Source organism: Piliocolobus tephrosceles, chromosome 5 (genome assembly GCF_002776525.5).
Source record: "Piliocolobus tephrosceles isolate RC106 chromosome 5, ASM277652v3, whole genome shotgun sequence".
Classification (NCBI taxonomy): Eukaryota; Metazoa; Chordata; class Mammalia; order Primates; family Cercopithecidae; genus Piliocolobus; species Piliocolobus tephrosceles.
In genome coordinates, this window is record NC_045438.1 from 112,009,405 (window position 1) to 112,022,078 (window position 12,674).

The window sequence follows — 12,674 nt, forward strand, 5'->3', positions numbered from 1 at the left end:
GGTGGGATTATAGGTGCCAGGAACCATACCTGGTCCCAACCTTTATTTTATAAATGTACCAATATATGTATAAGTTTGTATATGTCATTGTTATATATGTGTTTGTATATATATACATGTGTAATATACCTTATAATGATGAAAATTACTAATATCATAAGTAGGCAAATAGCTAATATACTCATATTAAATGTATAAATCCTAAAGAAAAAATTATGTATTGATTAAATAGAAATAAGAAAATTTTAAAAACTGAAGATGACCTATTGAGACCACAATTCTATTAGTAGTAATTAGAATCTATGTTTTTGTTAGCAAGTTTTAGCAAGTTGCTACAAGAGGGAAAGGACATCAGGCAGAAGTAACCCATTTGTAAGCATCAATTGAAGGAAATAAAGTTAACAGACACATATTAGATTGGGAGAATATATTTGTAATATCTCAAACCATGAGACTAATTTCTACAATAGATAAGGTATTTGTGCAAATCAATAAGAATTGACAGAACAGGAAATCTATCAGAATAAACCAAGAAAACGAACAGAAAACAAAAACCTAATAGAAAAATGGACAGTGCAGAGACTGCTAGCTATCTCCAGGTGTCTGTTCTACCATTTTTCTACAGTACAATAAAGGTTTTAGCTGGGCTCATAGTTGTCAGCTAAAGGCTTCATTTCCCTGACTCCCACATAGCTCAGTGTGACTATGACTAAGTTCGCTCCAATAGGATATGAGCAGGAGTGTTTTGGACCACTGACTTGTTCATAACCTTAAAAGAACAAGCATGCCTTCTTCTGCCTGTATTCTACTTCTTCTGTTGGCAGAGGGGAAGGCATGATGGGAGAGTGAGGGGAGGGTAGACCCAGAGATAGAGGCTGTGTGTTGATGAAGGTAGATCAACAAAGTAAGAGGGACCCTCATCATGTGAAGCTGCGGTAGCACCCCTAAACTACTCTTACTATTAGGTAAGAGGGAAACAAACTTCATCCTGTATAAGCCACTATTATGTTATTTGGGTACATTTTACAGCCTTCGCAACATATATCATAACTAGTCCCAAATTTAGTACCCAGAAGTAGGAATACCTAAACCCTGAAATATATTTGAATTACTGAGAGGTCAGGTGGTAGGCAAAAAGCTCACAGGCATGGCATGGTGGATAGCCATTGATTCTTGTTAGATCTTGGGGCGTATTTGGACAACAGTCACCCGGAATACCTTTGAAGGCAGACCACCAGCTTATTGAGCCTGGAAAAAGAATGCTGGTATGTATCAGCTACTCCTTGTCAGTGCTGGTCAGTGCGCAAGCAGACATGGAAGGCTCTCTGAGTGCAGCATGCAATTTAAATTAAGTGAGAGTCCAGTGATATTCAATCTTCAAGTTTTGAAAAAGCCAATTACTTTTATATCTAAATAGCAGGAGGTAAAACTGTATCCTTAAGGCTTTCTCAAGAGCTTTTCTTTAAGTGTTCTTGCCAGATAATGGGCTCCAGCCCAGTGGTAAGCTTCACATGCAGGGTGTTACCTTCTAGCTTTTTGTTTTGTATGGTGTTTAGATAACTGTCATGAATTGGAGAGAAAAGAGGTTGAACACAGATGCCATAATTGAAGAGAACAGTTTTCAGGCTTATAGTCTATGATCAAATAAAATCTCTGGCTATAGTGAATTTCAATGGAACAAAAAAGAAATAAGTGGTTTAGAAAGCTATTAAGTTTTTGCTAAAGAAGCCACAATACTGGCCTACAAGAGCATGTGACTGTTTTTACCTCTCAAGCAATCCTTGAGTTCCCCCAAACCTGCATCAACAGATTAAAACAATGAGATATCATTTTCAGCCATCAATTTGGCAAAAACAAGAAATTTGAATATTAACACTAATGGTTGTAGGGAAGTACAAATATAGGAACCTCTTAAACACTGATGCTGGGCACGTACACTGATGTGAACATTCTCGAAAAGTAATTTTATAATATCCAGTCAAATGAACTGGAAATAAACACAACTTATAAGGTATAAATCACCCTCCTATGTATTTATCCCAGATAAACTGTCACACAGTTTTTTTTTTTTTTTTCTTTCTTCTTTTCTTTTCTTTTTTTTGAGACAAGGTCTGGCTCTGTCATCCAGCCTGAAGTGCAGTGATGGGAACACAGCTCACTGCAGCCTCAAACTCTTAGACTCAAGCGATCCTCCCACCTCAGCCTCCTAAGTAGCTGGGACTACAGGTGTGAGCAATTGAACCTGATTAATTTAAAACATTTTTTGGTAGAGCCAGGGTCTCCCTGTGTTGCCCAGGCTGGTCACAAACTCCTGGGCTCAAGTGATCCTCCTGCCTCAGTCTTCCAAAGTGCTGGGATTATAGGCATGAGCCACTGCATCCAGCCTCACAAAGTTTCTTAAAAGGACATGTGTAAGGATATTTACTTTGTCATTGTTTGTGGTAGTAAGATGCTGGAGGCAATCTAGGTATTCACCACTGAGGAAAGGATAAATAAAACATGGTGCTATGCAGCAGCTAGAAGCAATGGATCAGATGCATGCATAGCAATATAGATCGGTATTAAAAACAGTGCTAATTGTGTGGAAACAAGCAAAGTGTCCATCAACGAATGAATGGATAAAGAAACTGTAGAATTAATATATTTATAAATGGAATATCATTGAGCCCTAAAAAAGAACAAGATCTTGCTCTTTGCCACAATGTAGATGAGCCTGGAGGATGTTATGTTAGGTGAAGTAAACCAGACACAGAAAGAAAATTATTGCATGATCTCATTTATATATGGAATCTTAAAAAAGCTTTCAAGTATACAGAGATAGAGAACAAAACAGTCATTACCGGGGCAGATGGGGCTTAGAGGAGAGAAAATAAGGAGATGTAAGTCAGAGGATACGAAGTAGCAGATACATAGAACAAACAAGTTTAGAGATCTAACGTACCACACAAGGACCATAGGTAATAAAATTGTATTGTGTTTGGGATTCATGCTACATGTGTAGATTTTATCTGCTCTTGTCAAAAAAATTTTAAAAATGGGTAACTGTGAGTGATGGATATGTTAATTTGCTTCACTATAGTAACCTTCTTACTACCTATATGTTTCCTATAATGTGATGTTGTATACCTGAAATACACACGATAAAATTTATTTTTTAAAAAAACAGTGCTGATTGAAAATCAGAAACAGATTAAGGTCTATATTTTAATACTACTGTACTACCAAATGATGTACACATAAGGTGGCACAGGGTTGTGTGGTTTGTGTTAAATAATAAGAAAAGGATTGGAAACAACTGATATTTATCATAGGGAATCAGTTAAATAAAGGATGGTGAATACACACAGTGCAATAACATGGAGCTGTAAAAAATACAAAGCTCTCTGTATAATAATTGAAATACCTTCAAAATATATTAAGTAAAAAAGAAAAGTATAAAACAGTATATATGGTTAGTTTTGTGCCAAAGACAGGGATAAGAATGTATCCATTTGATTTATTTGAATGAAGAAACACTGGAAAAGCAAACAAGAAAGCAATAAATGTAATTACTTTTATTGGGAGGCTGGCGGCAGGAACAGGGTAGGTGGGAGACAGGGATGTGAAGGAGACTTTTCACTGTTAACTTTTAAAAAATATTTTAAACCATAAGAATGTAATATTTATTTAAATAAGAATATATGAAATAAAACACTAAATTACAGAGACATATACAAATATATGTATTACAAAAACACACATATAAAAAGATACAGAAATAAATATATTGATTGGTTGTCCAAAGTATAGGTGGGGAATGGGAGTGGGGAATTCATATTTAAAAGGAACAAATCAATAAATAAAAATAGGAGAGGTGCCCTGACCAAACCAGTGGTAAAGACGGGCCACAAACTGGGGTCTAAAAAGAAAAACAAACAGTATGTCTTAAAGATGAGGCATTCCAACTTCTTCAGTATTTGGGGGGAGGAAAAAATATTTTCTGACTGTTTGCTGACCTTTTAATTTCTCAGAGTATTAAGGAAAGTTTGAAAAACAGAAGCAGGTAAATTGTTGAGTATATTTCTAACTCAACTGTTCAACATTAAAACGAGAACATAAGATGATGCAGGGGCTTACACCTGTAATCCCAGCACTTAGAGAGGCTGAGGTGGGAGGATCACTTAAGCCTAGGAATTTGAAACCAGCCTGGGCACACTGGGAGACCCTCTCTCTACAAAACATATTTAAAAAGAAAAAGAACATAAGATTATATTTTCTCCATTGAACAAAGAAATGAAAAGAATGAAATAAGAGGGAGAATCACTAATAAATTATGAAAGAAATCATGAAATTATGATTTAGCTAGATAATAAAGTTGAATCAAGGTAACAAAAACCAACCTGTCCTTTATCCATGTCACTATTTGCATTTTCTGAGTCCATTGTCTCTGTCCTTTTCCTCTTTCCTTTTCTAACAGCTTGTGTATCGGTAATTTCATCTGTCTGCAAGATCTTCTGCATTTTCTCAATTAGTTATCAAAGGTTTTCTGAAATCCTAGGAGTAGGGAATACCCATGAAGATGATGCTATTCTGGACGTAGCTCAAAAGTTAATGCTTTCCCTTAAAAACAAAAACAAAAACATGACACATAACATATTCACAACTGTATGTTTCATAATGGTACTAGCCACTCAAATAAACCACTTTTATTAATGTTTCCTATTCTTTCTTCCACTGATGAATTTCATACACATTTTCATTTGATGCAAAAGTCTTCCAATTTCATCATCATCACAAAGATTTTCGTATTTTCATGATGTGATATGCAGTAAGTTGTCATTTACAAAATCAAACATTATAACACTTTTTCGTATTTATAAGTTTTTTTCTTGTCAAAGTTATATTATGAGGAGTCTAAAAAGCTAGAAACATTACAAAGTTATAATAACAGTATCTCAGAGGACTGACCTTATATATCTTTAGGAAAAAGACGTTAATAATAGATATCACAAGAACCAAAGACTAAAATATTCCAGGGAAATCAATAAGAATTTCTTAAAAGGTTTTTTTCCCCCTAAAAGTTCTTAAGTCTTGAAATGCAAGATTTTCCTTGGTGCAAACTGAAGAATTGTGCCATAAAAAATGGGGGAAAAAAATCTCAAGGGTAATAGTACTTTCATAAAGATTTTAAGGAATAATCATTTATCCAAATCTGATAAAGTAGGTTGGGTGTGGCGGCTCACACCTGTAATCCCAGCACTTTGGTAGGCCGAGGTGGGAGGACTGCTTGATCCCAGGAGTTCAAGACCAGCCTGGGAAACATGACAAAACCCCATCGCTATAAAAAATACAAAAAAGTTGCTGGGTGTGGTGAATGATGTTAAATGATGAAATTTAACTTTTGCTATTTACAAATGATGCAGCATGTTAGGTCTTAGCATCCTTACTACTTGCATATATTGGCTTGTTTTCATGAAAAAGTATTTAATTATAAATAATAAAACTTTATAGAAAGGACTGAGCTTAGATATCTTCAAGAAATATGTTTACTGTTGAACAGAAAGTAACATATGCTCCTTACCAAATTACACTAAGTCACTATTTTAGAAAACATAATTCTTTGCCTATTTTAAGTGAAAGTCATTATGAACTACTCTAAGCATAAAATATTTGGATGGTCTTGCCAAAAATGCTTGTTGCGACTCTTCTTTGAAAAGTTACTTTAGCCTGGCTGGACGTGGTGGCTCACGCCTGTAAACCCAGCACTTTGGGAGGCTGAGGCGGGTGGATCATGAGGTCAGGAGATAGAGACCTTCCTGGCTAACACGGTGAAACCTCATCTCTACTAAAAATACAAAAAATTAGCTGGGCACGGTGGCTGGCGCCTGTAGTCCCAGCTACTTGGGAGGCTGAGGCAGGAGAATGGCGTGAACCCAGGAGACAGAGCTTGCAGTGAGCCGAGATCGTGCCACTGCACTCCAGCCTGGGTGACAGAGCGAGACTCCGTCTCAAAAACAAAACAAAACAAAACAAAACAAAAAACAAAAACAAACAAAAAACAAGAAAAAACTTACTTTAGCCTTTCAAACACATGAATAGTGCTTGAGATAACACAGGACTGTACTGTCAAATCTGACTCACAAATACCAGACAGCTTGCCCAGTATCAATCTTTACTAAGAATTTCAAAGATAGAAGCAATCAAGCCACGTGCAGTGGCTCACACCTGTAACCCTAGCACTTTGGGAGTCCCAGGTGGGCAGATTGCTTGAGCTCAGAAATTCAAGACCAACCTAGGCAACATGGTGAAACCCCATCTCTACTAAAATACAAAAAATTAGCAGGACTTGTTGGCTCACACTTGTAGTTCCAGCTACTCTGGAGGTTGAGGCATGAGAATTGCTTGAACCTGGGAGTTGGAGATTTTAGTGAGCTGAGATCATGCCACTGCACGCCAGCCCAGAAGACAGAGGGAGTCTCTGTCTCCAAAAAAGAAAAACACAAAAGAACCCACAAAAGCAAGATAAAAAGCAATCAAGAGGCATAGGCAAAGTAGGAAGAGATCCAGGGAAGCCCTGCTGGCTTCCTAGCTCCTTCCTTCTCACATCATGCACTCTGTGGTCCAGAACAATAGGTGAGGCCTCTAAATTTATTTAAAGGGTTACCTCACCCAGTGGAGAATGTTTAAGTTGTGATATATCTCCATTTTATATTTCAGAGCTGTGTAGCTTGCATGATATTCTCTAGGAAGTTATAAATCCAGATTCTAGGTATGTTTGCAATAAGCAATCCCTAAACAAGGATATACTGTTAACAGCATTCCATAGATACAAACTGTCCTCCTGGTAAATACATAAGTCTATTTGTGAGAACAGGGTTGACAAACTTTTTCTGCAAAGGGATAGACAGTAAATATTTTAGGCACTGCAAGCCAATAGGCCAAATGTAGGATATTATACAGGTATTTACACAGCATGAGAGAAGACAAATTTTCACAAAATTCAAAATCTAATAACTGACTACAACTTTTTGTAAGCCAAGTTTACTAGTGAAAAGAATGGAATTAACAAAAACCATCTTGCTTAATTGGGGTTCAGAGTTAGTGTTCCCTATCATCAAAATCAGTTGCAAATGCTCATCTGACCTGTAATGAGATTTTACATATTTCCTCTTTAAAAATGTCTTTCACATTGATAGGTACTGGCATATATTGGTATTAATCCATGAATTTATAATTTTCTTAATTGAGATAAAATTTACACAACATATAAATTCACAATTTTAACCATTTAAAAGTGTGTACATCCATTTAAAGTGTACAATGATTTTTAGTGTGTTTATCATATTGCATAACCATCACCAAGAAACTCCATACATCCCAAAATGAGCTTATAATTTTAGTGGAGCATATTAATTTCTTAGAAGACTTTCATAGAATTGTATTAGATTCTTCTCTTGATATTTGCCTTTTAGCATGTCATACTTGAAAACTATATATTCCCAATTAAAGGTTAGGTGGAAGCACCTCAAATTGCACAATAAAATGGATTTTGAAATATAGAAATTTATCTTGCATTTGCATTGAGATCTGAAAGGCAGTGCTGGAACTGTAATTTGAACTTGAAAATATATCTATTGCAAATCTGAGTGTGGATGGAGGTATCATATTTTGACTTTTGACAACAGGGGAAGTATATAAAGCAAAGCAGTTCGACTTATGCATCATAAATTAGTTGTTGTTAAAATGACTTTACTTCAGTTTAAGTTTTGCTATAAGTGCTTGTGTTGTACATAATTTTGTCTTATAATTTCTTAATCAATTCAGTTAAGATACATTATTAAGTTCACAGCAAAAGCTTATTTCAAAAGCCATTCAGTGCTCCATAGATGTATGGAACAACAGTTTCATTCACAAAAAATTTAGTCTTGGCCCCAGTGCAAATATTTGCAGTAAAACTTTGCCACTGCTAAGCTATCAAAATGCTGGGTAATAATATGGCAAGTCAGAATATTCAACTTCTATTTGAAGTTCCATGAAAAAATTCATGGAACTGATGATAGCCAAGTCCACAAGAATGAATGTTCACTGTTGACATTGGTTCAATAATACATGATATTTTCAGAAATTGCCGAGGTGATCTTAAAATTTGTATGGAAATGTAAGAGACTTAGAATGGCCAAAACAATCTTGAAGAAGAAGGGTAGTCAAATTTATCGAGGCAGAAATTAGATAAATGATTTTTTAGGGGTGAGGAGTATTTTGGGGAGAGGAAATTGGTAGAAGGTTTCTTTTAGAGGGAAAAATGTTTTAAAAATGGAATTGTGGCAATGGTTGCAAAATACTGTGGGTATACAAAAAAAACCCTCCACATTTAATTGTATATTTTATTTCATTTTATTTCAGACAGGGTCTTGCTCTCTCACCCAGGCTGAAGTGCAGCGGCATGATCCTAAGTCACTGCAGTCTTGAACTCCTGGGCTCAAGGGATCTTCTTGCCTCAGCCTCCAGAGTAGCTGGTACTACAGGCATGCACCATGACACCTGACTAATTTTTAGTTTTTTTTTTTTTTTGTAGAGACAGGGTCTCAATATGTTGCCCAGGCTGGTCTTGAACTCCTGGCCTCCGGTGATCCTTCTGCTTTGTCCCTCCAAAGCATTATGATTACAGGTATGAGCCACCATACTTGGCTGAATTGTACACCTTTTTTTGCTTTTGAGATAGGGTCTTGCTCTGTCACTCAGGCTGGACTGTAGTGGTGCAATCTTGTCTCACTTCAGCCTTGACTTCCGGGGCTCAAGCAATCCTCCTATCTTAGTTTCCCTAATTGCTGGGACTACAGGTGTGTGCCACTATGCCCAGCTGATTTTTTTATTTTTTGTAGAGATGGGGTCTCACTATATTGTCTAGGTTGATTTCAAACTCCTGGCTTCAAGTGACCTTCCTGCCTTGGCCTTCCAAATGCTGGGATTACAGGCATGATCCATTGTGTCTGGCTGAAGCATACACTTTAAATGGGTCAATTGCTTGGTTTGTGAATGTTATTTCAATAAAGCTATTTTTAAAAAATACACATAATGGTTCAAATATTTTCTGCAAAGCACCTGCTAATGACTAATAAAATGAACCACAGGCTTTAAACACTTTACGTTTTCATAAGTTCTGTAAATTTGTCTAATTATTTTTCTGATCTACATATATTTGTAACACACCTTAGTAGATTCCACCTCAGGTTGTACTCAATTAGTGTTTTCTCAGTTTCTTTGAAACTATTTTTGCCCACAGTTTTTTTTCACAAAGTCTATTTATAGAGACTAATTTGTTAGTCCCTCTAAACTCAGCATTTATTTCTCAAATAAAAAACAACTTAGCAGTAACCTGTTGACTCATTAAGAAACAATAAAAACTGATAGTCACTTGCTTGTTATTTAATTGATTATTGTGCTGCTCTCAATGTCCCCAACCCCTTGAGCAACTATCTTGGCTGAAAGGCTAAAAGTTATAAACTACTGCAGTCAAGTATAATTCAATTATTATAATTTCACTATCTGTAAATGGTTTTCCATCTTGGTTAACAAATGAGCCATAAGAAATTTATTTTGGTTGCACTAATTTTCTTTTTTTAATTTTTGTAAAGAAATTCTGCTGTGATGAAATATGAGATATTCCATCTTAAATTTTCTAATTTTTCTCACTGCTATTTTCCTGTGAGTTGCAAATATTGTGATGAGTGCTTAGTTGGTTAATGTTAACATATACGATTTTCTTTCAGCACAACTATAATGTCATTGTATAATAAAAACAATCTGCCAGTTGCAGTGCGCATGCCTGTAATCCCAGCACTTTGGGAAGCTGAGGCAGGCAGATCACTTAAGGCCAGTAATTCAAGGCCAGCCTGGCTAACATGGTGAAACCCCATCTGTACTAAAAACACAAAAATTAGCTGGGTGTGGTGATGTGCACCTGTAATCCCAGCTACTCGGGAGGCTGAGGCAGGAGAATCGCGTGAACCCAGGAGGCAGAGGTTGCAGTGAGTCAAGATTGAGACATCACACTCCAGCCTTGGTGACACAGCAAGACTCTGTCTCAAACAAACCCCACAATCCTTTGCCACCTAATTTTATAACAAAATAATCTGTGCTCCACTCTGCCTTAAAAGCACTAATGCTAATTTTATCTTTTTTTCTTATTTGGCATGATTGGCATGCACTGATAATAAAAAATAAATTTAAAAATTGTTTCCAGGTAGTGTGTGGGTCTTGAGGCCAAGAATGGCCCCTGCTGTCACCAACATGGAGACTTTGTATTGTGTCCTGTTCTTAGTGCTTGAATGTCCCTGAATGTCCTAACCTGAAGCTGAAGAAGCCGCCCTGACTGCACATGGTATTGGCCATGACTGTGTATGCTCTGGTGGTGATGTCTTACTTCCTTACCATTGGAGGAATAATTTATGATGTTATTGTTGAACCTGCAAGTGTTAGCTCTATGACTGATGAACACAGGCATTAGAGGCCAGTAGCTTTCTTGGCCTACAGAGTAAATAGACAATATATTATGGAAGGACTTGCATCCAGCTTCCTGCTTACAATGGGAGGTTTAGGTTTCATAATCCTGGAACAATTGAATGCACCAAATATCCCAAAACTCAATAGATTTCTTCTTCTATTCATTAAATTCATCTGTGTCCTATTGTTTTTTCATGGCTAGAGTATTCATGAGAAGGAAATTGCTGGGCTATCTGATGGGTTAGAGTGCTTTTGAGAAGAAATCAGTGGATACTGGATTTGTGCCTGTCAATGAAGTTTTAAAGGCTGTATCAATCCTCCAATATGAAATGTGGAAAAGAATGGAGAGCAGCAGTAAAAGAAATACCTTGTGAAAAAGCAGGAAGTATATTGAAGTTTGGACTAGAATTTCCTCTTGGTATCAAAGAGACAAGTTTGTCGCAGTATTTTTTTTTTCCTGCTGACCTATTGATATACCAACAATGTTGAGAGGCATTTTCTTAGTTTTCCATTTTCTAAAAGAAAATATACTCCATATCTACAACTATAATATTGAATAAAGTGATTATTTTTTACAATCCCCTTAACATTTTTTGGAGATGATATTTCTGATTTTCAGAAATTAACATAAAATCAGGAAGCAAGGTTCCATAGGCTTAGAACTCTGGACAGCTGATCAGCTTTACCTAAGGTGCTTTGCCTTTATTTTTTAATTTCATTTTATTATTATTTTTTGAGACGGAGTTTCGCTCTTGTTGCCCAGGCTGGAATGCAATGGCTCAGTCTTGGCTCACTGCAAACTCCATCTCCCGGGTTCAAGTGAGTCTCTCACCTCAGCCTCCCAAGTAGCTGGGATTACAGGTGCCCGCCATCATGCCTGGGTAATTTTTGCATTTTTGTAAAGACGGGATTTCACCAAGTTGGCCAGGCTGGTCTTGAACTTGTGACCTCAGGTGATCTGCCTGCCTTGGCCTCCCAAAGTGCTGGGATTATAGGTGTGAGCCACTGTGCCCAGCCTGCTTTGTCTTTAAATAGAATATGTGATGGTAGATTACTTGAGATATGTGTGTAAACTGTTTCCTGAACAATAAGATATATGAGAGGAGCAGAAATAATTTTTCTAATTAAAAATAAAATAAAATGCCATGGCATGACAATATGCATGCCACTCAAAATGTTGTCAGTTATTAAAGCTGTATTGCTATGATTTGTGGTCCACTTAGCAGTACTTTAAAGCAATGAAGTCGTCCCATATGGTCTCTGTCACTACTACTTAACTCTACTCTCATAGTATGAAAACAAGCATAGGCAATACATAAACACATTAAGTGTGGCAATGTTCCAATTGTGGAACATCCACATCTGAGTGTGGCGATGTTTATGAACACTGATACTTTAAGTTTATATAATTTTATATATAATAAAATGTTATGTTGATTTTTAAAAACTTCTTAAATCCGTAAAAAACATTCTTACCTTAAGGCTGTACAATAATAGAGAGCAGGCAGATGAACCATAATTTGTGAAAACTCGACCTAGAGATCCATATATTTATCATATTTAAAAGGAGTTTAGATGGTATCACCTGCCTTCTTTTATTTCATCTTCATTTCTTTCTCTGGTGGGCAGGCCATTTGTTTTAATTCCTTTTCCTCCATTGCCTTACATTACTGCAAATATTACTGACAAATTAAAAACAGTACTCTACTCTCCCCTTACTAACAGTTTTGCTTTCCTCAGTTTCAGTTACCTCCAGTGAACTACCGTCTGAAAACACTAAATGGGAAATTCCAGAAATAAATAATCTACAAGTTTAGGCTGGGTGCAATGACTTATGCCTGTAATCTCAGCACTTTGGGAGGCTGAGGTGGGCAGATCACTTGAGGCCAGGAGTGCAAGATCAGTCTGGACAACTGATCTTGGCAAAACCACATCTCTACAAAAAATACAAAAAGCTAGCTGGGCATAGAGGTGTGCCTGTAGTCCCAGCTACTCAGGAGGCTGAGGTGGAAGGATCACCTGAGCTGGGAAGCTGAGACTGTGGAGAGCCCTAATTGTGCTACTGCGCTCCAGCCTGGGTGACAGAATGAGACCCTGTCTCAAAAAAAGAAAAAAAATTGTAAGTTTAAAATGAATGCTATACTGAGTAGTGTAATGAGATCTTGTACCATATCACTTACCCAGCATGTGAG

The 12,674-nt window shown here is 36.7% G+C and overlaps 1 protein-coding gene and 1 pseudogene across 2 annotated transcripts in view; one reads left to right on the top strand and one right to left on the bottom strand.

Moving 5' to 3' along the window:
* BEND6 (BEN domain containing 6) overlaps positions 1-12,674 on the bottom strand; it is a 71,054-nt gene that overhangs the window by 37,633 nt on the left and 20,747 nt on the right. For both annotated transcript variants that reach the window (XM_023222993.2, XM_023222994.1), the window contains exon 2: positions 4,380-4,599. In XM_023222993.2, the coding sequence (XP_023078761.1) occupies positions 4,380-4,499 (120 nt within the window). In that variant the 5' untranslated portion in view covers positions 4,500-4,599. The remainder of the gene's footprint in view (positions 1-4,379; positions 4,600-12,674) is intronic.
* LOC111549781 lies at positions 10,246-10,727 on the top strand (annotated as a pseudogene).